Source organism: Lonchura striata, chromosome 13, assembly GCF_046129695.1.
Source record: "Lonchura striata isolate bLonStr1 chromosome 13, bLonStr1.mat, whole genome shotgun sequence".
In the NCBI taxonomy this organism is placed as follows: domain Eukaryota; kingdom Metazoa; phylum Chordata; class Aves; order Passeriformes; family Estrildidae; genus Lonchura; species Lonchura striata.
This window is the reverse complement of record NC_134615.1, coordinates 7,236,694-7,263,760: the sequence shown is the minus strand read 5'-3', so window position 1 is coordinate 7,263,760 and position 27,067 is coordinate 7,236,694. Positions and strand designations below refer to the sequence as shown.

The window sequence follows — 27,067 nt, the reverse complement described above, 5'->3', positions numbered from 1 at the left end:
CTCCAGCTCTTGTTTCATGGTAAAGAAAGGGCAGATTTTGCCTTAATTCTTCTGCTGGTTCATGTGTACAGCACAGTCTGGGAGTAACAAAAGCCTTCTGGCAAGACCAGATTTGTTAAATAAACCTTACTATCAGGGCATAGGTCATCTACATTAAAACATTCGACTAAAGCTCTATGCACCACTGTATTCAAATTAAGGGCCCAGTGTTTCAACTGACTGCAATGACATAAATGCAGAGGAAATCTGCTGACTTGAACAGAATGAGTTCATCTTTACAGCAGGAAGCTGAGGTCAAAGTGGGGCCAAGCAGGTGCTGGGCAGTTCATGGTTGCAGTTTTTTTGCGTCCACTGGAGATCCCTACAGTGAACACAAATCATTCTCCTCCGCAGGAGAGGGGAAATGAGACCAAGAAGAAAAACTGAGTTATACAATGACATCTCTCTAACAGCCACCTTCTGTTCTCATCCCTCCTCTGCCCACTTGCAGTCAAAGAAATCTCTCTCAAAAACACAGAATGGCTTCAGTACTTGACCATATGGTATGTGATCTCAGCTTGTGATTTTGGAAACAACACGGTGCTCCTTGAGGAACATCCCGAGGAAGCCAGCCAGCAGAGGCCTCTCCCCAGTGCAGATCTCTCACTCACACAGGGCTCCAAGTGCTCAAAGCTGGCACCTGAGCTAAAGCCCTCCCACACTCCAGGGAAGCTTCAGCCCTGGTGCTGAAGCGTCTGTGGCTGGGCTCTTCCCATACCTCGATATCCTGGTGTCCCTGGGGTAGGATGGTCCCTTGGCTGGGATTCATTGTAAACTCCCTTGGCTCCACATAAAAACGAATTCCCTCCCTCCAGGACGGGTCATTGTCTCTGCCTATCTGATCATAGACGTTCACAGAAGGCTGTGTGCCATCATCGGACATGCGGAGCTTGAATGTCATGGCCACTGAGGAGGTGTTAGTCAGGCGACAACTCTGGGTGTAGGGAAAGCCTAGGAAAGGACACAAATATCCATTTAGGCACCAATTATGGCATAACCCTTGGGGTGAATATCCTGGTAGGATGAAAGTGTCACTGGAGTTCAGCTCTTTATTGTCTGAACTACAGCTCACCGAGAAGCTGCAGGAGGAATTGATCATCACTTAGTTCCCTTTGACACCGATTCCAGACTGCAGCCTTGAAAATGCCCACTCCTAGCCCTGCTGAACACTGCAAGCTTCTCTCTTTGTGATGGCGAGGAGCTGCCTCACCTGCCCCAAACTAGCATCAGTTATTTCTCAGTGGTGAGTGTGCACCCAGACCGAGCATTTACTCTGAGAATTCAAGCTGTAAATTTCTCCATTAAGGCTGCCAACACTCCCACCGTTTTCAAGGTACATAAACAAGTGAGTGAACATGAGTTCACACCCATGCTGCCCCCTGTGATTACTGTTGCTTTTCTTGTTCCATTTATTCAAAAGGCAACTTAACAAAGTGCCTCAGTGGTGATGTAGGGTGGGGAAGAAGCAGATCAGGAACGGCAATTAGTTCCTGAATTTCATTGTTAAAGGCTTAGTCGTAGTAGTGAATGTTCCCCTTGGGCTGGGAAGGGAGATAGGGGTTTTGGGGGGTTTTGGCTCTGGGGGTGGACTTTTCAATTCGGGTTTTTGGGAGTTGTGGCATGATGCCACGGGCGGCTGTGAGGCCGGAGCCGAGGTTCGGCAGGGAGCGGAGCTTCCCTTCCTCCCGCTCGGGATGGAAGGTCGGCTGCTGCTGCTGCGGGAGGTTGTGTGCTTGGCCCGGGACTGCCCTGGGCTGCGGCTCAGCGCTGGGATCCAGCCTGCCTGCCTTCCCCGCTCCTGCCTGCTGCTGCTGGGCAGTGCCCAGATCCCCACAGCTCCTCCTGCTGTGATCATAACTACACCAAAGGGCAGAAGCACTACTTGGCGGGTGGGAAACATCTGCTCTTGCATTGTTGTCTCTGCTGTCCTGACCCGATATGCCTTGGCTCTGTTTGACCTCACAATGGCAAAAGGCTACCTGAGGCACCAGCAGCCCTGGAGTTCACACCCTGAAGAGGCTGCTGTGGCAGAACAGGAGCGAGGGATGCTTTGATGTTCAAGTGCTCCATTGTGGAACACACAGATCCCTCACGCTGTGTCCCAGCCCAGGGAACACTCACCAAAGGAGATGTCCCCGAAGCTGAGCTCATCGACGTTGAAGTGTAAAGGTGGTCGAATGACACTGCCCCTGCAATGGCAAGGACAGAGGAGGACATGGCTTGGTTAAAGGGAATTGCAAAGGTCCGGCTGTCGTGGCTCGGCGGTGCAAAACCTGGTGTCAGGCACTGTGGGGCTCAAATCAACACGTCCCCATGAGCTCAGCGCAGGGCCCCTGTGGACAGGAGGCAGCTAAAGCCAAGTGGCCAGCAGCCAACAGCCACTGATGGGGCTTTGGGGACAGGGCAGGCAGGAAAAGCCCCCTGGTTGCTGGTGGTCCCATGAAGGACCCTGAACACACACCCAGACATTGCCCTGTGCCTCAGTTTCCCCATCTGTAACGTGATGGACATAAAGGTGTCCCCACAAACTTCTGTAAGCAGCCTTTCCAACCACAGGTTCCCTGCTTTGCTACTTCTGAGCTGGAACTGCTGCTCCCATGGAGGAGCTTGACCCACACAATCATTACAGAGAGAGGTTTGAGACATGAATCCAGGGGAGCCCCAAACATCCTCTGAAAAGAGCAGCAACAGTTCTACGCAGTGGACAGATGAATCCTAGAGAGAAGGAGCAGCTTGTCAGCAGTGCACCAGCTGGCACAGCCAAGGGCAAAAGCTTCAACAAACAAAAAAGGGTGTCCTGCATCTAGCACAGCACCTCACCTGTCCTTGACCTCAGCAGACAGACTCCAAAAGTCACTAACTGAAAATCAGCACTTGAAGCTGCACAACACTCACGAGTTTATTTCATGGCAGATGCCAATCAATGCCCACTCTGCCTTCTGGTTAAAAATCAAGGACCAGTGAACTGTGCCTTCTGTTGTATTCACAGGACTGCCACTGGCTCTGCTCTACACCTCTCAACAAGAGACACCTGCCCTTGCTCAAGGAGAAAGCTGCTTATGCAGAAACATCCCATGAACAGTTTGGAGGATGGACAGAGGAGAATCAATTGTTTGATGGTGAAAGATTCCCTCTTGAGTTCCAAAATAAAAAAAGCAGGACTTTTCCTCCAAAAACAAAGCCAGCATGATTGTTTCTCTACTATAGGCAGACCTACTCACCACTTTTCTCTTGCTAAATAGTAACTTTCTTGTTCTTTTTTTTCCATCTCCCTTATCTCATTGGTATAATTGACTGCAGATTGCTTTAATTTCTTTACTGCCTTGACCCAGTGCCTCCCAAGAGCAGCAGCCCAGCTCCAAAGCTCCAGAGCAGCCAGCATCAGCTCTCCTGCTTACCCTACATGATCCTAGCAGCACATGGCTCAGGCTAGCAGGGACAAGCCCTCATGCTGCTGTGGTGCTGAGGACTGAGCTCTGCCTCCCCTGCTATCAGCCCTTCTCCCTTTTGCTGGGCCAGGATTATCTCTTGCCATGGCACCAGCCCATGGGATGACGCCCCTGTCCTTGGCACAGTTCCTGCTGCACAGTTCCCTGTCTCCCACATCAGCCTTTTCCTGGCTGTGGAAAGGAGCTCCCAGGGCACTCTCTGCACAGGAGCTGAGAGCACAGCTTGTGCCCCACAGCATGGCTGTGAGAGGTGAGGGGAGGCTGCTGCTGCTGCCCATCTGGGATGGATTATTAACACAAGTTTTTACAAACACTGCTGCTGGTGCAGAATCACCCAGGCTGGCCCACCTCCAAAGCCCTGGGGGCCTTGCTGGCTGTTCAGGGGGACATCCCAGAGCAGCTACTGCCCAAAGCTGATCCATCCCACTGCCTGCCATGGCCCAAGGCAGAGGAAGATCCCTGCAGGGAAGAGTCATTCCAGCTCCTGGGTACCACACAGGGCAGGAGGCATCCTCACACTAAGGTAACTCCAGGATCAGAGCAGAGATTAAGTCCTCAGGAAACACCTTTTTTCTCTACTCAGCCCCAAAATTAGATATGAGGGGGATCTCCCAGATGTGCCCACCAAGCTCCCACAGTCCTTACTTGATGGTCAGGATTGCAGGCACAGGAGATCCAGCCACACTGAACTGGAATTTTTCTTCAAACGCCCCCAGCACGGTGGCACTGAAGGAGATCCAAACAGTCTGGATCACACCTGGTGCAATGATGCCCTTCTCAGGTGCAAACTTGAAGCCCATGCTTGCATTTGAAGGGACATAGGTGAAGGGAGCATCAAGAGGTCCTTGGTTAACCAGCTTCACCTGCAGCAGCAAGAAAGCAAAATGGAAATACACATGGAATCTTCCCTTCTTGTGAGTTATTTTCTAATGATGCAATTAACACCCAGAAAAGGCAGAAGGTGCTTTGTGCTGCTGAATGGCAGAAGTTAAAAGATACAACAGGACAAGCTCTGCCTTTGGGTTTTCATGCAAAGCCCTGGTAACTCCACATAACTGCAGTCACCCTGGGGTTATCCCATGGACACAGAGCAGTCACCTCTGGTCAGCACCACCAGGCTCATTCAGACCTGGCCCTGACAGCAACGTGGGGTGACTGCAGCTGCGTAGTGAATCACCACAGAGCTGCTGCTGCTGCCCCAGCGAGCACAGCTCCAACAGTACCATCTACTCATTCACCTTTTCTCACACCATGAAAACAATACATTGATTAGGAGGCATCAGCATCTAAATGTATAGACAGCACCATCTTTTGGTAAGAAAACTCAGCATGTCTTTGCCTTCCCCAGCCAAACTTTTGAAAGTGTCTGGCATGAGGTAGTGCCTCATTTTCTACCTCTTTCAGTTGCTCTCTCATGATTTTTTTTGTAAACTTGACACTATTGGGGGAAGGCAAATAGGTAGAAAAATCCTTTGCTTTATTCCCAGGAACATGTTTCTTTTTCTGGAGCCTGAAATGCACCAAGACTGAAGTGTTGTGAGAGATTTGTCAGCAAGGGAAAGAACTCCCAAGCCCTTTGCAAGGGCCAGCACTGAGCCAGGAGGCTGGATGGCTTTCCTGTGGCTTCCAGGAATGAGCAGGAGACACTTGACTGGAAGCTGTTTGCAGTGGTCTGGAGCCCAAACGCAGCCAGTTTGCTCCAGATGCTTCTCAACAGCCCAGTACAAAGGTGCCTTGTGTCTGGCACTGCCACAAAAGCCTCTGAAGGTGCAGCTGTCTGACCCCCTGTTGCTTTCATGTGCCAAGGGGTTGTTTTGCAGGAAGCCCCCTAGCTGATCCCTAATGAAGGCTGCCCAAAAGCAGGGACTGGGGCTTCATGAGCAACTGACACACTTTTCTGACCCCCCCAGATTTGACCATTATATCAAATATTCCCTGCTCACAACTGCCCAGGTTGGCAGGAATTCCACAGCCCCACCAGGCTTCTGCTGTCTCAGGAGCCATCAGGATCCATCCCAAGCCCTGCTGCTCACCTCATAGACGTGGCGGGTATTGACAAGAATATTCCCAATGTTAAGTGAAGGAGGGCTGAATTCAACCAAGGGTCCTTGGCCTTCCCCTCTGAGGTGCAGGGGCAGCCTGCTCTCACGGCCTGGGGAGAGATGTCCATTTCAGTACAATAATTCCCTCTGTTATACTGCATTTTCCAGGCTGCCTCAGTGCTAGTCCCTGACTCTGAGCTGGATGCAGCCAGCTCCTGATGCTGCAGGAGAAGTTATGGACCCTTCTCTTCCCTCAGGAGATATCCCTTGGGGCTGACTTGCAATTTCTAACCCATTCCTTGGGCTGGCTTACAATTTTAGCCACCAGTTTGCTGAGTTTAAAACATCTCTGATGTAGTGACAGGCCAAGGAGCAATGGGTAGAAATTGAAAGGAAGGAAAATCAGGTTAGATATTAAGAAGAATTATTTCACTGTGAGGGTGAGAATTATTTTACTGTGAGACACTGGAGCAGGTTCTCCGGGGAGGATGTGAAGGTTCCAGCCCCAAAAGTGTTCAGAGCCAGGCTGGATGGGGCTTGGAGTGACCTGGTTTAGGGGGAGGTGTCCCTGCCCATGGCAGGGCCCTTGGGACTGGATGATCTTTAAGGTCCCTTCCATCCTTACCATACTGTGATTCTGTGGTTTCCTTCCCATGCACTTAGAGGAGCTCTGAAATCCATTCAGTGAAGGCACAAAGCTCATCAAGAGTTTGCCAATTGCCAAACTACCTGGCCCAGTAGCACACAACTTTGTTGCCAAAATCCTCAACTTCTGGCACTCAGCATTGTGTTCTACTTCCACAGGCTGAGCTGCAAGGTGACAATTCCCACACAGGGACAGAAGCAGGTGCTGGCCAAGGGTGCTCCTTCTACAAACACCCTGGGCTCAGTGGGGCTCAGCCACTCTGGTCTGGTGGTGCCTGGGCAGTGGGAGTGATCCAGGGTCAGGGAGCCCATTTCTAACTCAGCTCCTACCACCTGATGATGGAGCCATGGCAAATGGACCCATCCTGGAGGTCAGTGGCCTAGAGGGGCTCAGTGCTTGTTCACTAAAGCTGTTGTGCTCTGCAGCTCTTTGGCCTTTGAGGGAATGCTGGCAAAGCCATGGCAGGAAAACCTCTCCCTGCACTGCCTGGGTTGTCCTGGGATCAGTAACCCAGACACAGGATTCTGAGCCCTGGCCTTGCACAGGAGACTCCCTGGAAGCTGCAGGGCCAGTGGGGATGTGCCAGCACTGCCCTGCTGACCAGGGACTCTTCCCAGCAGTTACAGGGGAGCCCAGTGGGCTCAGGCTTGCACCATGGCTTCACTGTGGCTGAGAGCAGCAGGGGAAAGGAGCTCTACCTGAGATGTTGCAGTAAGCCACACTTTGATACTCCCGTGCTTCCAGGGGTTTGAAGGTCACCTTGATTTCAGCCATACTATTTGGCCTAATTTCTCCCTCCTAGAACAGAAAGGGACAACAAAACATTTCTCTTCAAACTTCACATTTCTTGTTTTCAACCACAGTCATGTAAGCCTTTATTTAGAGCATCCGTGATGAGTGAACGCACAAGGAGCCCAAGGCAGCACTCCAAACCCAGCTCAGCACACCGCCAGACTCTCTCAATGCTCAGCTGATCAGCTCCCACTCTCCACAATATTCCTACTGCTCTGACACAAGCTCTTGCTCACATCATGCTGCTGTCACCTACAGTGGGATGCAACTGCCACTGTGCACTGGTGGCTCTTGGCCTTAGATGGGCCATAGGAGTAGCCAAGGAGAGAACATGATTCCCTTCCTTGAAATACAAGTATTAGTTAACCTGTTTTGAAAGAATGCAGAGGTTGGGCTTATTCTGGGGTTTACTCCAAGATGAGGAGGGATTTTGCACTGTGCAGACACCAGGCATTCATCATTCTCACAATGCCAGTACTCAGAATCGGGGCTCGGGTTGGTGGGAGGACGTGACAGTTTGCTTGCACAAGCAGAAAAGGAAAAGGTTTTCTGTCCCTGTGTGCAAGAGAACTCAAAAGGCCCATTTAAATCTTCCACCCTTGTGTCCAGGCTCTCAGATGACACTGGAAGGGACACTCAGAAATAGTGCAAGGTGTGGTGACAGGAGGGGATTGGCAGTTCTGTGATTAACCTTGGGCTGAATTTGGCCTCCAGCGAACCATTGCAAGCTTGAGGTCAGTATGTGAACTGGCAGAACTGCAACAGCCTCTGCTGAGCCCCACGCACCACGTGTCAGGGGAGCCCCTGCCTACAAGAACTGCTCCCCATGGACACTGCAAGGACAGCACAGAGCACCCTTGAGCTCGAGCCCTGGCAGCAGAGCTCGGCTCTGTCAGGCTCCCAGCCCTGCCTTGAGCCTGCAGGGCAGAAATGCTTCCAGCAGGGCGCTCTGCAGCCGCTCCAGAAACTCCATGTCCTCCCTCCCAGCACTTCCAGCCAGCTGAGGATCCGCCGAGTGCCCTCATCTGGGGGGAAGGGGGCCAGGGAGAGGGTGGGTGGGAGGAGGAAGAGGAAGAGGGGGAGGAGGAAAATGAGGTTCTCAGCTATCACTTACCATTGGCTCAATGGAAAAAACATCATTGGAGAACAGCAGGGGGTCTTGTTGCACCTTTGCCATCTCCTCCTGGACCACGTTGCTCAGGAGGGCAGGGCAATCTTCACAAGAGTCCTTCTCCTTCTCTTTCTCCTCCATGAACTTTTCTGCCCACACCTCATTTGGCGGGTGCAGCAAACGACACTGCCTGCAGCCACAGGGAGAGAGACAAGGCCAGCAGATCGTTTAATAAACCACATATTTGCATAGGGAAGTGTGAGTGCAGGAGGGAAAGCACTTGGGGAGGAGCAGCAGCAGCTCCCCAGCAAGGGCTGACCCCAAGCCATGAGGGTCCCACATGGATCAGAGGATAACATGCTGTTCACTGGCACAGCAGGTCGTTTTACTCCACACTTGTGAGCTCAGGAGAGGTTTCCAAAGCCAGCATTCCTCAAGAGAACCTCCTGGCTCAAAGCCTCTTCCACAGCTGAGGGAGAATCCAGCAGCCACCTCAGCTGGCTTCTCCTACTACTGAGTATTTGGGGGAGGCAGATAAAGATCATGGAGCACCCACTGCAGGACTTCCCTGGGTTGCAGCTACATGTTACCAGCATCACTCTTTGTTTCTGCCATTTTGGATCTGCCCTATTCCCTACTCTGCCTTTCACAAGAGCATCCCAGAGCACTTCCAAAGGAAATGGATGAATTCAGGCACCAAATCCCTTCAGTGGCATTCTAGGTTTTATATGCAATATGCATGAAAACAGAGGCTCTGAGAGGGGAAGGGACTTTGTTGTGCAGGAGGGAACAGCAAGCTCTTGGAGAGGCCTTTTCATGATCTAGAGCTTTTTGGGCATGGCAGGTTGCAGTTCTTTCAGCTTTTGCGTGGCAGTTGGCACAAGCAGCCTGAGCAGAAAGGGTGCAGCCAGCCACCCTCCTTGTGTAGTGGGTTGTGTCTTTTGACTGCTTGTGAGGTGCTTGCCTTTTTTTTTTTTTTCCTTTCTTCTTTCTGCCTTTTTTATCCCCAGCAATGTTTTACAAATGATGAAAAGCCGTGGCTGCTGCTGCCAGCAGGAGTGTACTAACTCAAAGAGAACCCCCCAGGAAGGACCCAGCTGTCCAGGCCCCTGGCTGCAGGGAGGGTCTGAGCCTGGTGTTGATATCAGAGGACAGTGTGAGAGACACCTGTGTGTGGTGTCAGCAGGTGAATGATCTGCTCTGTCCAGTGCCAGAGCTTAAGGAAGAAGTGGAAAGGCTGAGGAGCATTAGGGAGAGTGAAACAGAAATAAACTGGCAGAGTTACAGCCTTCTAACCCTGAGAAATGCTCAGCAGGAGCCAGAGGAGTCCTGCCCTTCTTGTGATGAGGCAGAAGGAGGAGACCTAAGAGACAGTGGGGAATAGAAATGGGTCTCTACTGGGGAGGTAGTAAAATTCCTTCCTGACCCCCATCACCTACCCAGGTGCCCTGAGAGAATAGGTATGAGGCCCTGGCTCCAGAGGGTCTGGCAGACGACACTAAAGAAAAAATTCTGTCTGGAGAGTCTCCCAGTTGCACTTGTCTGTCAGACAGATCACGGCCTCAAGTATTAAGAAGAAAAGAAGGGTAGTGGTAGTAGGTGACTCCCTTCTAAGGGGAGCTGAGGGCCCTGTATATCAGATCAGATGCATTCCACAGGGCAGTGTGCTGCCTCCCTGGGATCCAGGTACTGGATATCACCAGGAGATTCCCCAATGACTAAATGAACTTTACCTGTTCACCACTGTCTGCAGTACAGTGACCATGAAATAATAAGAGTTCTCAATACTCAGTGAAACAAGGATGGGCATCAAGAAAATTTCCAGTCTGGACTTCTGGAGGGCAGATTCAGCCTGTTCAAGAGATGGATTTGGAGAGTACCTTGGGAAACAGCCCTTAAAAGCAAAGGAGTCCAGGAAGAATGGACATACTTCAAGAAAGAAGTCTTGAAGGCACAGGAACAGACTGTCCCTGTGTGCTGAAAGATGAGCTGATGGGGAAGACAACCAGCCTGGATGGGCAAGGAGCTTTGGAAGGAACTAAGGGAGAAAAAGAGGGTGCATCACCTTTGGAAAGAGGGGCTGGCAACTCAGGAAATGTTTAAGGATGTTGCCAGGTCATGTAGGAAGAAGATTAGAGAGACAAAAGCCCAATTAGAACCTGAGGAAATCCAGTCCTTGTAACCAACCTTTGCTTCCCCAAATGCCATGGTTGGAGTATAAATGGAACTGGAATGCTCAGTGCTGAGCTCCTGAAGCCCAGGGACACACACCCTAGGGCCAGGGATGGTTTACTTGGCCAGGGATGGTTTACTTCCTTTACCATTCAAAAGCACCAACACCCCCCTGAGGCCACACGCCAGTTTCAGTCTTGGGCCATGTCTCTCACTGAAATGCATCTTTCAAACCAACCTCCTCTTCTCTCCATTGTCATCTTCCTCAGTAGGAAAAGTCTTCCACTGGAAGTGAGCTGTGATGTTACTCGTGTTTTTGATGAACACAGTTGTGTGGTTTGTCATGGTGATGAAGGTTTTCTTAATCTCTAGAGAATTTCTGCTCAACCCAACGTTGAGATCTACAGCTTCTCCATGGAGGTTTCTCTGGATACTTTCTTCACCTGGAACAAAGAACAGAAAGCAAAGTTGTACCAAGAGTGAGGTGCACAGGAATGTGTCCAAGTTTTCATTCTCTCTGCTCATTAGCATTTGTTTTCTCTCTCTGGGCTCACAGGCCCCTCCACAGAAGAAAACAGAGGGATCTCCTTGACAGAGCCTCAGCAGTGGGGCATCTTCACTCCAGTGAGATCCAGACACCAAGGGACCTCTGTGGCCCTGACTCCAGTGCTGCCTGCAGGGCTGGATCTGCGGCCACACAGGAGATGAGAGAGAACAGCTGGCCTGGAAGCTCTTCCAGCTGGGACCAGCCGTGTCTCTCAAGGCTTTGAGCATTGTTTGAGCTTCCCCCCCCACATGCCCAGGTGCCCACGGGCAGGTTGGTCAGGGCAGCACAGGTGAGTGTCCAGCCTGACAGAAGGAATTGCTGTGGCAAAGGGAAAGGGAAAGAAGCACTTGCTCAGGGCTTCAGCTGCACATTGGTTTCACTTGGCTCCAGTGGCACAGCCAGGCAGGATGCTGGACTGTCCCTGAAACATCACACAGCGTTCCCTGCTGCCCCAGGACAGCATCCACCAAGAGCAGGAGCAGGGCACAAAGAGGTGGCGAGGGGGTCTGCAGCTTCACAGCGCTGCTGACAACAGGGGCAGGGAGAGGAGGGACACGAGGGGAGTTTCCAGCCTTAACACAGCCCCAGTGGGTACTTACAGGAAAAGACTTCAGCATCTTCCTGGACAGAAGATGGAGGTGTTGGTGTCTTTTCTGGGAATCCAGAAGCCATTTTGAAGGCAGGATATCCCCGATGAGCAACAATGCCCCAATAAAACTGGAAAGAGCAACAAAGGAACTCTGAAAATCCAAAACCCAATTAATGGCGGATTCAAGGGATATACTGGTGCTAAAAATATTGCTATTATTTGAAAGTAGCTGAGTGCTTGTTTGGCACAAGTAGCTATATTGTTAGGCCTCTAGCTGGACTTTATTTGAACTATATGGCTATGCTGTACAATTCAAAGATGGCTCATACTGAAACCTGGAGCTAAAAAGCTGGATATTAATAATAGTTAGAATAGAAAAAACTGTAGCTTAAATATCATTTAAAAATAGCTTGAGTGGACCTCCTCTTTCTTTAGGCTAAACAAGCCCTGCCCTCTCAGCTGCTCCTCACAGGACTTGTGAGAGACTGGAATGCTATGGCTAATGGATTAAATATTGTGATAAAGGACTTCTTGCCCATTGCGACAAAACTGAATAAAGAAGCTGAGACCACCCAAGCCCACCCTGCCCTGAAAATGCCTCCTGACTGGAACTTGGGACTGTGAGTGAAGCTGCCTAAGGGAAATTGAGACAAGATAAAGGTGACACAACTCTCCTATTAGCTCAGGTGTGGGGAGAAGTGAACAAGGCTGAGGGAGAAAACTATATCCACAACAAAGCCAAACCCAGCAGCTGTCCTGAAAATCAGCTCTGTCTGCCTTCAGGCTGGGGAAGTCATAGGCCCAAACTCATCTGCTGAGGCCAGGTTTGCACAAAGACCTCCCATCAAGAGAGGGGAAGGAGGAAATTTTGGGTGTGCGGTGTCAGCTCTGGTAAGGGGCAGTGGACACCCATCCTTCCTCACACAAACTGGCTCAGCTCTAAAACCCCCAGCCCCAGAAGGCCACATCCAGGGCACATTCCCACCAGGGGCAGCTCAGGGGGTGTCATAACTCATCAAAGACCTCCAAAGTGCCCCCAGACCCTTCCCTGAGACCTCGCACCAGATGACTGCATGGCAAGCCACGTAACACAACAGACCTGAAAATCCACAACCCAATTCGTGGCAGACCCAAAGGATATACTGGTGCTCAGGATTTGGTATTACTGAAAAGTAGCAAGAGACAGAGTCCAACTTGCCCAACCCAGGGAGGTACCTGGGCAGTCCCACCTTGCCCAAATCTGCATTAATCCACTGGAATCTTACGTTTTGCAAGACCTCACCACAGAGACGACCAGAAGAGGATTTAATTGTATGCTGGTGAGATCCATGCAACGGTGATACCTTCTACTTAATCTGTCACTCTTTCACCCTCTCCAACCCCCTTCTCTATTTCTCTCTTCCTCACATTTACTCTTTCATAAAATCCAGACTACTGACCTTGGAATGTAGTCTAATTTTGCACCTTAATTCAGGGGCATCTCCCTAACCATTTTAAGAACCAGATCGTAACAACCCACTGAAATTTGATCAGAACTCATTCACCTTTAAGCAGCTGAAGTAAATACTACAGGGAAAATGGATAGACTAGTATGTTTAGGAAATGTTGCTTTTCTTCAGTGAGAAAAAAGCACCATCAGTAGACCCTATCTTGTTCATCCTCTTAGTTGTATACATGCCACCGAACTGAAGACTGGCATTGTCCCATGCTGTATTTCCCTTTGGCATTCTCTTTTGGAGCACAGCTGTGACAAAAGCAGAAAGTACAGCTCGAGGCAATCTTTACCTTCAAGCGGAATTCAGGGAAATTCACAGAGGGACTTTGCGAGTTCAGGACTCGCTGGCACGGAGCGATGCTCCGCGAACACTTCCCTCGGGGAATGGCCGAGCGCAGCCGCCTGAAGGCGCCGGGGCTGTGAACAACCAGCCCGGGGCGAGCTCTGGGCAGCTGAGGCCGCAGCGCCGTCACAGACGCTGCGGGCCCGTCCCGGTTACCCGGCAACCGCGGAACCGACTGCGGGGCCGGGGCAGAGCCGGGCCGAGCCGAGCCGGGGCCGAACCGGGCCGGGGCCGAACTTTGGGACCCGGGCCGGGCCGCGCCGCGTTGGTTTTCAAAGGAGATTGTCGCATTTCCTACTGACTTGACTGTGTGCCGCGCTCCCGCCCCGGTTCCCTTTTCTCTCAGCCCTGGCTAGCTCTTGTGGGGCGAGGGCGGGCGATGGAGGCACCCTCCGCCGCTCCCAGCTGGGCTTTGGAGAGTGCCTTTGTGGGTCCCGGGCAGCGCTAGCACGCCTCGCGGTGGTAAATGAAGAGCGGATCCTGCTGGGGGATAAACCCAAGTTTATTGTAGCCCAACGGGGCCAAATATCCTAGAACGGCGCCAGCCAACAGGAACGAGCACAAGCTGCTTGCACCGGCTTATAAACTGTAAGGGAGGGGAAAACCGGTAACCAGTAGGGATGGAGGTAGGGAGTGGCTCCGGGATGGGTGATGCACCTGTGGACCAGCGGGAGAAGGACACGGGAGGGGCCCCAGGCCCTCGCCCAATCACCCGGTGCCCTGAGTAGAAGCTTCTGGATGGATGGGAAGGGGCACCGAGTGACAGACAAGGCACCAGGGAGGGGTAAAGGGAAAGACTGCGCCTCTTCCAGGGTGATGGACAGTTACTGGAAAGGCGGGAAGGGGGGACAAGGCGGGAAAACTGGGGACAGACCAAGTTGTACATGGAGGTACAAAGGAATAAACCAATACATAGTACAGGGATAATAAAACATACAAATAACGCAACTCCACAACTGTGGAGCTTTCTGAAGAGTCTTTCAAAAAATATTTATGCAAGTTAAAATGTGGTGATAAAGGCACCTATGTCAGGTCTCTAGATTGCTCTTTGTGCAGCAGCAGTATTCTCTCCTGGCTGGAGCCCCAGCAGGGGCTGAGGGAGCTGGGCAGGGGCTCAGCCTGGAGCAAAGGAGGCTCAGGGCCCTTCTGGCTCTGCACAGCTCCTGCCAGGAGGGGACAGCCGGGGGGTCGGGCTGTGCTCCAGGAACAGGGACAGGAGCAGAGGGAACGGCCTCAGCTGGGCCAGGGCAGCCTCAGGTGGACTCCAGCAGGAATTTCCCCATGGAAAGGGTGCTCAGGCCTTGGCAGGGCTGCCCAGGGAGGTCTGGAGTGCCCATCCCTGGAGGTGTCCCAGGAAGGGCTGAAGGTGGCACTCAGAGCTCTGGGCTGGGGACAAGCTGGGCATCAGGAACTGGGCTGTGACTCCATGGCCTTGGACGGCTTTTCCAACCATAATGATTTGATGAGCCTACGAGTCTATGAAGTGGCGATTCAAAATAGATTTTAACTCCAAATCTATCATACAAAAATATTACAGAAGTCAAAATTTGCGTGAAGGAAATTTAATATTATTATTTAAGATTGATATAATCATATGTCAATGTTGCATATAGGTAAAGCCTTCTAAAATAAGAGCCTTGTTACCCTTGTCAAATTATGTCTTGGGTCTGCTACTTGAGCTAAGTACACATAAAAGCTACTCTGACAAGTTCCCTGAGAAAGAAATTTGCACCTGTGAGAAGACTTCTACCCATGTGAAATATCTTCTATCCAGGAGACAAGAATGTAAACATTGTTAGAGAGGAGTTTTTGACTGACACGTACATTAGCAACTACTAACCAATGAACTGAGTTGCAGTAAGTTACTAACCAATTAAAATGAAACACAATGCCTTTAGAAAACGATATAAATAGGAGCTGTGAAGAATAAAGATGGGCTATTGTGCATGAAGAAATAGGTGTCTTACCCATCACTACAGTGGCATGTAAAAACAGCATTACCTGAAGTGCCCTTGGGTTAGCATCTTTAGTGAAAAGTTATATTGGACCTTTCTATTAAGAAAGGATTTGTGAAAAAGATGTTTACTCTCCTGTGAAAATTAAAAAAGTTACTAAAGGACTATAGGAGACAAGGACCATTAAGCAAAGGTTATTACAGCTGGGTATATCTTGGCAGTGAGCCAAGACCACACTTTTACCTTTGAGGATACCCCTTAAATACCTCTTCCCTTATATCAGCCTGTTGCATATGCATAGTCTTTTGCATATCCATAAATGAGTTTACATTTTCCAGGAACTATTTTACATGGCCCCTCCTCAGGCCCGCTTTTTTAGAGCATGCATGTTTCTTGGCTGTGGTTTTGGCTCCTTCTCCTTACCACTTCCAGTTTGGACCTTGGTGCACACTGCCTTCAGAGGGTGAATGCTGCTGGCTGGCAGATCTGTCCAGGTGTCCTCATCCTGTGTTCATTGGGTGTTGTTATGTGTAATAAATATAATTCACACCATTCCTTGTATGAAATATGTAATATTGAATACTTGTTAAATCATGCCCATTGTATTAGTTCCCCACCCACCCCTTACAGGCGAGCCTGAATGTATATTGGAAATTGATTTACAAGTAAAAAGATGTGGCTCAGCCAGGAGATGGGCCATGTCTGGGCTCCAGCTGTTGATCATCACAATCATCGGTGCTGATCGTCCAAAATGGGTATCATGGAAATCCTCAGACAGATCCATGTGAATGCAGCCTTCCTGTAAACTCTCATCAAGAATTCAACTACTCCGGACATTGAATTATTTCTCCTCATCACCAAAAAATGAAAATCTTATTGACCTGTAGATCTGAAGAGAAGAAAAGACTAACTGCTCAAATCTTGGCCTCAGGCAGAATTTTCCCTATAAAAACCGCCTGTGCCAGGATGGAGGTGTGGGCATAGGAGAAAACCTCTGCTGAGGCTGACTCCTTGTTGCACACCCAGGTTCGATCCCGGGCTTGGCTCTGTCCTTTCCGTGTGGCTGGCTAGATAGAATTTAACCGCAAATAAAATTATTTTTATTTTTAATCTGGCTGAATAAATTCTCATTTATAACAGTGTTATCCCATCTAAGCAGGCATTGTAACACAAACACACTGATATCACCTGATTCACTACTATGTTTAAGCTGAATTAACAGCAGAAATAAAAACTGTATCTTTATAACAAAGTTACTTTAACACCACACACATAAATCCATTTTAATATTTGCAAAAAGACAGTGTTATATATCTATAACAGATTATTGTCATGGTTTGACACTGGCACAATGCCAATGCTCCCATGAAAATGCAATCTCTCAATTGAATGCTGTGAAATGTGACTGAGAATAGAGCAAAGCAGGCCCAAGCTTAATAACAAGGAAAAAAACAAACTTTATTAAGCTACTACTACTATACTGTTATACAAGGAAAAAAGAAAGAAAAAACACATACAAAATTAAAAATGAAAACCTTCCAAAGCATTCCTCCTCCCACCACCCAACTCCAACAAACCACAGTGAGACACAATCTGGACCCCAATCAGGTTTCCACCCTCCAGACAGTCGATACTCAGTCCATTGAGGGAGAGAGGAGCCCCTCCTGTGCCACAGACCCCCCAGGAAACACAGCTGCCACATCCTGTGTTTCCATGTCACACATGGCACCGCCCGGAGAAAAGTTTGCCAATGGTGACCCTCTCCTTTCCATGCACAGTGCTCTCACCACCAATGCATGGATGGACAGACTGCTTTTAGGATTTTTCCTTTCAAGGATGCCCTGCCAAGAGGGGAAAAAACAACAGTTCAGTTTTTCATTTTTTTGGGACCACAGTCCCCCCATTTTCCGAGGGTCCAAGAACAGAGATTTTCTTCTCTGAAGACGGGGCACCACCACAAACCCCCTAAATCTTCTCTGTTCGCTCCACTTCTGTCTTTTCCCAGCTGAAGCAGGTCTCTTTGGCTCACCGGCATCCTCCTAAAATACAGTCTCTCTTGAAGGAGAAGATCAGTTCAGTCTGTGGCTACCAAGAAAACGTCCAGCCAAAAGCCACTCCATCATCTCCTCCCACCTAGAATTTCTCCTTCTAACATCCCAGGGTTCAAGCTGTCTCTCTTCCTCTCTTTCAAACCGAGAAGGAGAAAAATTTCACAAAGCTTTCATTTCTCAGGAAGGGTTAAAAGTCCCGATTCCAAAGGATGGCTCACTGCCCAGGCTCCAGCTCCCACGGGCAGCTGGGCACCTTGCGGGCCCCCTGCTCTTCTCCTTCCCTGTGGTGAACTGCTGACAAAACTGCTGATGTCTGTTGAGAGAGAGAGAGAGAGAGAGAGAGAGAGAGAGAGAGAGAGAGAGAGAGAGAGAGAGAGAGAGAGAGAGAGAGAGAGAGGAGAGAGACTCTTGGGGGGGGGAACTGAGATACACCAGATTTCTCCACCCTTCCATCTGCAGGGGACCAGCCCAGTTCTGTCCCTCCACCCTTGGGCCTACCTCTGAAGGCCACATGGCTTTTCCCCTCCCCACCCAGCCACGGCCGGGCAGGGGAGAGGCTGCACTGCATGCTGACCAGAACCAAAGAGAGTGAGTTCCCCTGGGAATTCTGCTTTTAACCCCTCTGTGTTCTCAGAGGTGTGTCCACCTTCAATTGGTCAATATCCAAATTGACCTCTTCCTTCGGAGAAAAATTCTTTTTCCGTGTCAAACCACAACAATTATTTGTTCAAATTTCCTTTTCCTTGAAGAGAATTCAAAAGTCGTTAGAGATATATTATTGCATATGTAAATACAAACACCTTAATGTTAACATGTGCGGTAGATAGGGACAAGCGAACAGATTTCGGGATGTAATGGAAAGCAAGACCCTTCCCCCCTCATCCTGTGATATGTAATCCATCACCCCTGAGACATGTAACCCCTCCTAACTCAGTATTTTCCACCCCTTACAAACCCTAGAGACCCTACCTTCTTCCTTTGACGTAGCAAAGCCCCTTGACTATTTAACCTCACGAGATAAGGTAATAAACGCCATTTGACCATCCACCACATTGGTGTCTGTGTATGTCTGTGGCCCAAGTGGGCCAGGCGAGGCCGGGCTGCTGTGCTGTCCCTTGGAACCAGGTCGCCTGCCTTCTCATCAGAAGGCAACAAACATGTACAGATATATCCTGATTATCATTATTGACAGCCAATGAAAGAGAAAATCTTATAGGCTGACTTCTCCCCACTAATACCTGGCCTTTCTGGCTGAGATGCCAGACTCATGATCACACTGCTTAATTCTTTTTCAGTTAAAGATGATGAGAGTTGTGAGAAAAGCTGTGCCTTCAATGAGGCCTGGCCTTGCACACATCTAGTAAAAATGGTATTTCTGTGTCTGAAGTTTCTCAAAAGGCAGATCTTTGCCATGGAAATGCAACTCTTAGTCAGTGACTTTGTTGGGAGAAGGTGAAATAAAATGCAGCTTGTGCTGTCCTAATGCAATAAAATTGCACAATACAAACCTGATGTTCATAATGCATTATGTTACATACATCAAATTACACATGCACAGGTAAGTTTTGCAAAAGGGTGACCTTCTATAATTTCTTATGCAGTCTTAACCAGTGTTAAAAATACATTTAACATTTGAAATGCTGATGGTTGCAGTTCCAAAGCTGCTAACTCATAATGTCTGAAAATGTAATAGCAAGTAGGATCTTAACTTGATGATTTACTGAATCTTTATGTTTTATATAAATTATTAATCCTTTGCTACTTAGATGAACTGGTACAAAATTTCTCACAGATTTGAGAAATTAGTATTGCTTATATTTAGCCTGCTGTTGTACTTCTTAATTCAATCACTGTGTTTCATCAAAACTTCTCAAAGCTCCTCTATGATTCCGAAAATCCTTGGCAGGGATGAGGGGGGCAAAATAATAAAGTGATCATTGAGACTTTTGCAGATGGATGGCTACTTTAATAAGAATTAACTACCCTGAATAGCATGAAGTCAAACCTGTATTCCAGTAGGAGTTTCCAAAGGAACTCCAAAAAGTTATAAATCAAAGGTGTTACTCTAAAGCAATATATGCTAACTTTTTAAACACACATAACCTATTTCCAGTTACTGAGAAGTTACTATGCACATATTCATATGGTGGTTTTTTCTTCTGGTAGACCAAAGTAAGCAAGCAGATTGCTCTTCCATATTGAAATACAGATGTTGAAAAAGACAGCTCTCTTGGTTTTTATTTCTTCCAGATAAATGCAAAATACAGACTTCTTTCCAAGGCAATTTGCACAGCTTAATCTATATGAACTGAGCAGATGTAAAAAAAAGAAGCATCAGAGTCCAGTTACAGAAATCGGCATAATATGTGATTATTAAAACCAAACCTTTATAATTGAGAAGAAAAAAAACAAGATTTGATTTTGCAAAATACCACTGCTCATGCACGTCAGGAATGTAAAAAAGTATAAATTTGTTGCGCTACTGTTTGTCCAACTGCTTGCTCAAGCTCACGGATGGCTGCGTTACAAAGCCGGTGGATGCTTCCAAAGCGCTGCAGTAAAAGCAGAGCTTTTGTTTTCCCAACGCCGGGGATGCGCTGCACCGCCTGCAGCACCGCGGCTTCTGGCAGCTGGGCGCGCTGCTTGCCGAGGAAGGGGCTGGCGCCGCGGTCCCTGCTCTGCTCCCGCACCTGGAGCGGAGAGAGCTGTCAGCGACCCCAGCGCTGCCGCCAGAGCCCTGCGGCCAGGCTGGCACCGGCCGTCACCCCTGCACAGCTCACGGCAATCGCTAGCAAGCTGGACATGCAAGCTCCCTCCTCCATCCCTTATCGGATGCGCTTCGACAAAACCTTACTAAGGAACAATTTCTTAACAGCAACAACAAATGAAAACAATTGTTTCTGTCACCTTTTGGATGCAATCAGAGAATGGGTAACGAGAAACAATTTAAAAACAGTTTCCCTAACCTTAGAGAAAGCAAAATTTCAAGTTGATTTTGACAGTGATAGTTGCCTAATGCGACCTAGTGGCACCTCATACAAGATTACATTTTAAAAATCCAGGATTATATTCTTCAGCCTTTTTTCTTTGTTCCCAAATGAACCTTCTTCACACTGAACTGTACTACTGTATCACTGTTGCAGAAGATTTACTCCTTACATTCAAATGATGCTGTGCTCCTTTAAGATCCTATGTATTCTCTCTGCAATGAGGTGATCACTGGGGAGATCTACCTGCTTTGCTGTACATCACATATTTTAATATAGCACAGAAACTTACTAGTTGAATAATAAGCTGAGAAGCTTCTCCTTGATTCGCCACAGGAAGCAACACCATTCCAAGTTCGAGTACAACAAGTTTTTGTACTCCTAGGTAGTACTGATCACTGATTTGGGTTTTCTCTACGATTACAATTCCCCTAAGACTGCTGGCCTGTATTGAAATGAAAAAGATATTAGGAAAAACCTTGTTAATGACAAGTTAATGCCTAATAGCAAATCAGAGGAAGAACACAAGTTGCAGGAACAGGACAGAGGTTTAATACAGCACTATCACACAGTTGCAGAATTTTTCAGTTCCCAGGTGAAAATTATCCCAAAAAGTCACCTCCAATGGAATTTAAAAAAATAAACAAAACCACAAGAAGAATGTTCTCAGAAGCATGGAATAAACAAGTATCAGATGAAAACTTTTCTGTTTATATAGCACTTACATTTCTAAATCTAACCAATCTTCGTTTGAATTCATCCCCTGCAACCAAATCTGCTTCAGAAATAAGTAAAATGCAAGTTCTGTTTGGAAGATGGAAGTCCACCAGTCCCAAGGCATCTTCAAAGATGAGTCTAACTTTCCCTTAGGGTGAGATTGTTAGAGGAAAAAATACTGTAGTTAAATATGTACTAACCAATTATTTCACAGCACAGCCTTCCTGAAGTGTCAGTAATTCTAGTGACTTCATACTGAACTTTATTAAAAGCCTTTTTTCCCTTTAAGTAAATCTATTACAAGCAATCTGAACTACTGTGTGATGTCTTTAGTAATGTAAATTAATAGCAGTTCCAATCTACAGATTTAAAAGTACTAGAGCTGTTCAGTGAACCCTAGACTTGAACAAAAATATCACATGCTTTTCTGGAGGGATCATCACAATTTAGTTTGTTGTGCCAGCAAGATGGTAGCAGAGTAGAGATGTAAATTCAAGGGAGCTTAGGGGAGATGCTTATCTGCAAAGCCCCACAACAGCAGATTGTGCTGCTTCCCTGCAATGCTCTGCAGCTGTGAAAACTGAGCTGATCTCCCAGATACGTGCCAAACAAACGGGATCTTTCAGCCTGCTACCATAGTCCATACCACAAATATGGGATCAGTCAGGCACAGAGTAAAGCGCATTCCAGCCATTTAACTTTACTGGGCAATAGAGGGGGATGATTTGCCTGACTTGCTTTTCCTCTTCCAATTTGTTTGTGCTTACCTTGTAGCCTTTGGGCTAGCTCTGACCCTCTCCACTTCTCATTTCCAATCACATGCCCGTAAGGGACAACTATAGATCCTGCTGTCACAGGAAGCTTTGCTTTTGTTGTCATCAGACCTCCTTTAAAATCCTCCTTCAGTAGCAGATATACCCTAGAAAGAAATGTGGAAAAGTAGGAACGCATTTTACAAACCTATTCCAAGCTTATAAATTTTAATCATAAACTTAGGATGCAATATTCTGGAAGAGGCACTACCTCCTTCCTCAAGCTTCCTTACAGCTAAGGTGAGCATATCAAATCAGCCAGCAGTCTGTTCACTTTAATACAGGCTGTTGGGCTGGCTTGCAAATTCCACTTTGCGCTTTACCGCTCAGTCTGAAAAACGCCTGAATTAAAACACACAGATGGTGAAAAAACCCACATTGCCTTTTCCATACCTTCAGCCACCCTTGCTGGGAGAAAAATCTTCCTGAATTACAAAGCCAACTCCAGAGGCACCTCCATCCCTCAGCTGGTGTAAGTCTCCAGACCAATTATTACAAGGTAGCTGCTGGGAGAGATTGTTTTCAGGTTTGCCAGCTTTACGCGGTGTTCTGACTTTAACAAGCCTTGGAGGCTAAGGTACGATCTAAGTACAAGCACCACCGAGCAGCCGGCACCACGGCACATTCGCACACCGAAACGGATGCCGGAGCGGAGCCCGCGCTGGGGAGCGGGGAGAGGCCGCAGGGCGCTGCCCGGCCGGGGGAGCCGCCGGCCCGGGGGAGCCGCCGGCCCGGGGGAGCCGCCGGCCCGGGGGAGCCGCCGGCCCGGGGGAGCCGCCGGCCCGGGGGAGCCGCCCGCAGCAGCCACGGGCCGCCGGACCGCGGGGCCGGGCGGCGGCAGCGGGAGGAGGAGCGGAGGAGCGGAGGCGCCTCAGCCGGGGCGGTTGCTACGGCCGAGCGAGGCTGAGTAAGGCCCGCGCTGACTGGAGGAGCGCGGCCCGCAGCAAATCCGCCCTGGCCTTGTTTCCAGGCGGGTCGCCAGGGCGAAGCGTCCGGCGCGGCGGGGAAGCGGCTGTGAGGCGGTGCTTGGAGCCGTCCCGTCCTGATGGCGTTCCTGTTCGGGAGAGGCCGGAGGGGCCCCTTCGTGAGTATCGCTGTGCTGAGCGTCGCCACCGAGAGCGGGGACAGCAGGACACGGGGCTCAGTGCGCGGCTGGGACCGGGGGCGGCTTCTGCGGCTGATGCCGGTATCGCTGAGCACTTTGGAGCGAAAACCGGGGAGAAGAATGAAGCCCGAGGCGAGATAAAATGGTGTCCGGGGGCCGGTGCGCTCCTTTGGCTCGGTGCCGGGCCTGCCGGCTCCTCAGAAGCGCCGAGCTTCCCTCGGCGCGCCTCCGCTCCGGGAAGCGCTGGGCGCGGCCCGGGCTGGCAGCGCCGCTCGCTCGCTCCCCGCGCTTGCCGGGCCGCCCTCCGAGCGCCGTTCTGCTGTCAAGTGAGCTGAGAAAAGTTCTGATCGGCGGCTCAGAGCAACCGAAGGCTGTGCGGGTGTCAGCGGCTGTGCGGGTCGTCTTTTCCAGAGTATTTGAACTAATGAATCTTTGTTCGTTGCTACAGCGGAAGTATTGATCTTGTGTCGTTGTCATACTCTTACCGTGGGATGACTTTACTCCAGCTGTGTTCCCTGGCAGTCTTAGTAGGGTCAGTCGTAGTCGTGTCTGCAGTCAACAGCCTGTAGTAAACGAAATGGCGCATGCCAGACACACGTGCCAAATTAGGGAGCAGTGCATTTGCAAGACTGAGTAAAAAGGCCGTCTTCTAATGCACCATTTAATTATTTGGTGTGACTTAATGTAAAACCGAAATATTTCCCAATTCACATCTTCAGTCTCGTGCTGAAGTGAATTAAAGAATAACTGGGGGGGAAAGATCTGTAGCAGAAATAGCAGGAGTTTAGTCTGTTTCACTCCATAGGAAAGTAAAATCTGCCCAAAGGTGATGGACTTTATTATGGACTTCATTATTATTATGATGCCTAGAGAGAGAACAAAAGGTAATGAGCACAAACTCAAGCACAGACAATTCATCTTTAGCATAATAATAAAATGTTGTGGGGTGGTTCAGCAAGATACACAGGACTTGATTGGACAGGATGCCAAGCAACCCTCTTGTGGCTGACCCAGCTTTGAGCAGGAGCCTGAGCTAGACAATCTCCAGAGCTCCCTTCCAACCTCAGGCAGTATACAGTTTCCTTCACAGTACTTTTGTAGGAACTCTGGTCCTGATTTTCTGAGCTGGTATTTAAGGTTATACCATTAAAAAAAAAAAAAAAATTACTGTGCTTGCTGATGAAAAAAATGGGGTTTTTTTGGTTTTTTTATAATTAAGGTTGAACCTTTGACTGCAAAACTTAGTGGCAGGGTTTTTTTGGACTAATATCGTTAGTCTGAAGCAGCATTCCGATACTTTGAAAAAAGTTATTTTCTAGTCCAATTTTCTTGTATATCTATAGGAAAAAGATGAGTAAGTTACAATTCTGGTTTTGCAAATTGTGATATAATGGATAGAAAATGTACATTAATGGGTCTCATGTAAATTACATTTCTAACCTTCAAGAGCAGCTGTTCATAAATGTTAAATGAACTTGCCAGCTTTACATGGTGTTCTGATTTTAAGGGGAATGAAATGCCATTTCAAGTCTCTGTTTACATTAATTGCATGTAATCGTTCACCTTTTTGTATTATTTTGCATTGTTAGTTTCTGTGCACATTCAGTTCTGTGTTTTTTCTCATTGTAATGCTTAAAGTCAACTAATTTTATTTTAAATCATTTAGAAACATATAGCTCATGGCCTGGTCCCTGCTGCTACCATAGCTCCTAAACCTGCAGTTCCCCGCACCCCTCCCCCTCGTAGTCCAAACCCTTCTCCAGAAAGGCCCAGGTATGTGTTGGTTTTGGGGATTTTTTGAATTATTTTTTTCTTTTTTTATATATTTTTGTTGTTTCATCAGATATTGTAGCATACTATAAAAATCTGATTAGAAGAATTGCATGTCTTTACAATATTTACAAAACTTTACATAAAAAGAATATATTTTTGGTGGGGGGGCAGTTTCACATTCTGAACTTTTTTCCCCACGCCTAAGCATGGTAAATCTTCAGGACAGTAACTGTTATGAACATGTCACTTATCTGAGTCAATTAAAGACGAATTAACTATTTAAAGTTAGTGGAATTTTTAATTTGGCTACTACAGTAGAGTGTAGGACTGCAGCAGCACGAGTGCTGTAAATCAGGAAGTGTTGGCTCATTAGAAAAACATGAATTAAACCTTGCTACCATACCAAGGACTTAAAAAACTGACATGTAGCACCACGCTGGATTGGAAAAATGCAACTTATTTTTAAGTTGTAGTTTCTTACAGTTCTTATTCTATGCTTTCTCTACATTCTAGTTGTTTTCCATGGCCTTTTTAGTGTCTGTCACACTCCTACTTAATTCTAGCTAATTTCTTCTTTCTTTTTGGCCTCAAGTTCTTGTCATTCATTTTACAGTTATGAGCATTTCAATTCATTTGTCTTAGTTGCAACATTCTGGAAGAGATATTATTTTTCCTTTTCATCATACCCTTCTCCGTACTCCACAGCATCACACAAATAGGCACTTCTGTTTGCTTGTCCTGGTTTGCAGTGTGCCATGATTTATTAACAACTTCAGAATCATCAGTAAAAGGTTTAGGGTAGAGAATAATGGAGACAAAATAGCGGGACATGGAAAACCTTTTCAACACAACACAAGGAAGTATTGTTATGGCTAAAATGAATGCTAAATACTGTAAATTATTGATGTGAATTTTGGGGAAGTAGCTCAGTATATTCCAAGATTATCACAGATGTGATTTGGGAAAACCAGTAGATACTGCACCTTACTCTTGGATAGCTGCACTACAATAGCAAGCTGTTTTGTGCTTTACTTTGGGAGGTTTATAACCAGTCCCATAGCATTCAGTGATATTTATGCTTGTTAACTGTGAACAGTTTGCTTTGATTAAGTAGCAAAGCCATTTTGCAAAGGAAAAGGTATCAAATGTGGAGCACAGAGAAAGCCTCAGTATTGCTTCATTGCTCTGTTCTGTTTTCTTCCAGGTCTGCTCTAGCAGCAGCAATCCTTGCAACAACACTAACAGGGCGCACTGTTGCTATTCCTCAGCCTCGGCAGAGATCCCTTTCTGAAAGTGATTCCACCTTCTTGGAACAAGAATGTTTTGAACCATATGCAACAGTCACAGAGCTCAGAACAGGGTAGTGTATGCTTTCTGATTTGATACCTTAATTAGAAATAGAATCTCTCAATGATCAACTTTACCAAAGGGTGACAGCAAATTCCTGCTGTTACAGATACTTACTTTTTTCTTACCATATCATAAATTCAGTCTGAAGTGTCTAACAATCCTTATTCCATTTCTTGTAAAGTGATGTCACATATACAATCTTCAGAGAGGCAGATTTTGTTTGTACAACAGTCATAAGCAAAATCATATACTATTTTTGTCAATTATGATCAATTTTACAGAATGTGATGGACTGAGGAATCACTTGAAGTACATGGAAGATATTCCCTTTTTGCTAAAATGATTATTTCAAACTGTCATTTTGGTAGAATTAGGAACCTTCTATCTCTAGTCTGACATTTTAAGATAGAGATGAAAGGGTAGTACTAGTGTTAATTGTCTATTTTAGAGTATACACATAGACACTGTCCTGGAGATGGTTTATTATCCCATACCATTTTGGGTTTTTGATCTGTTTGGTTTGGTTTCTGCCCAGGGTGGTTGCTACCCCTGCTTCAGCCCCCGTCCTTCCTGCCTCTGGACTTTTGTGAAGAATGGGAGCCAAGCTAGGGTGTCTGGAGGGAATTTGGGGTGGGGTGAGGGGCATGGGCTCATTCCAGTGGACACACTGACCAAGGATCTTGCTGTTTCTGTGGGTTTTGCCTGCTGCTTTTTGGGTTGGGTTTTTTTTTTTTTTGTTGTTGTTGTTGGTTTTTTTGGTTAGTTAGTTGTTAGGTTGGGCTCTTCCTCTTCCTCTTCCTCTTCCTCTTCCTCTTCCTCTTCCTCTTCCTCTTCCTCTTCCTCTTCCTCTTCCTCTTCCTCTTCCTCTTCCTCTTCCTCTTCCTCTTCCTCTTTTCCCTTCCCCTCTTTTCCCTTCCCTTTCCCTAAGTATTTTTGGTTTTTTTTTGTTTGGTTGGTTGGTTTGGGTTTTTTGTTTGGCTGGTTTCTTTGGGGTTTTTTTATGATGGTTTGGCAGTGTGACTGAGCTTGCTGGCTTGGCCTCTTGCTGCTCTGCCCTCGGGAAGCCCAGGGCCAGTGTGTGCCTGCCAGGAC

General features: G+C 47.8%; 2 protein-coding genes across 4 annotated transcripts in view; one reads left to right on the top strand and one right to left on the bottom strand.

The window, feature by feature from the left end:
* Positions 1-19,175: 19,175 nt before the first annotated feature.
* On the bottom strand, positions 19,176-23,462 carry LOC144247058 (Fanconi anemia core complex-associated protein 24-like). The gene is made up of 5 exons (XM_077786292.1): positions 23,338-23,462; positions 21,703-21,854; positions 20,944-21,083; positions 20,511-20,663; positions 19,176-19,921 (listed from the first exon to the last, which is right to left on the bottom strand). Exons 1-5 carry the CDS (start codon positions 23,436-23,438, stop codon positions 19,679-19,681), a joined length of 789 nt encoding a protein of 262 aa, XP_077642418.1. The 5' UTR covers positions 23,439-23,462; the 3' UTR covers positions 19,176-19,678.
* The window catches only part of LOC144247055 (centrosomal protein of 89 kDa-like), a 34,224-nt gene continuing 29,754 nt past the window's right edge, over positions 22,598-27,067 (top strand). For all 3 annotated transcript variants that reach the window (XM_077786289.1, XM_077786288.1, XM_077786287.1), the window contains exons 1-3: positions 22,598-22,831; positions 24,519-24,625; positions 25,830-25,985. In XM_077786289.1, coding sequence (XP_077642415.1) covers positions 22,793-22,831; positions 24,519-24,625; positions 25,830-25,985 — 302 coding nt within the window. In that variant the 5' untranslated portion in view covers positions 22,598-22,792. The remainder of the gene's footprint in view (positions 22,832-24,518; positions 24,626-25,829; positions 25,986-27,067) is intronic.

What these genes read in the sequence shown, in the direction of transcription:
- LOC144247058 (XM_077786292.1), bottom strand. Translation starts at nt 23,438, where the DNA reads ATGCGCCATTTCGTTTACTACAGGCTGTTGACTGCAGACACGACTACG. An exon ending in TGGAGTAAAGTCATCCCACG is followed by an intron (nt 21,855 to 23,337) that starts GTAAGAGTATGA and finishes ATTTCTTTCTAG; the next exon opens with GGTATATCTGCTACTGAAGG. An exon ending in GATTGGTTAGATTTAGAAAT is followed by an intron (nt 20,664 to 20,943) that starts GTAAGTGCTATA and finishes ATTTCAATACAG; the next exon opens with GCCAGCAGTCTTAGGGGAAT.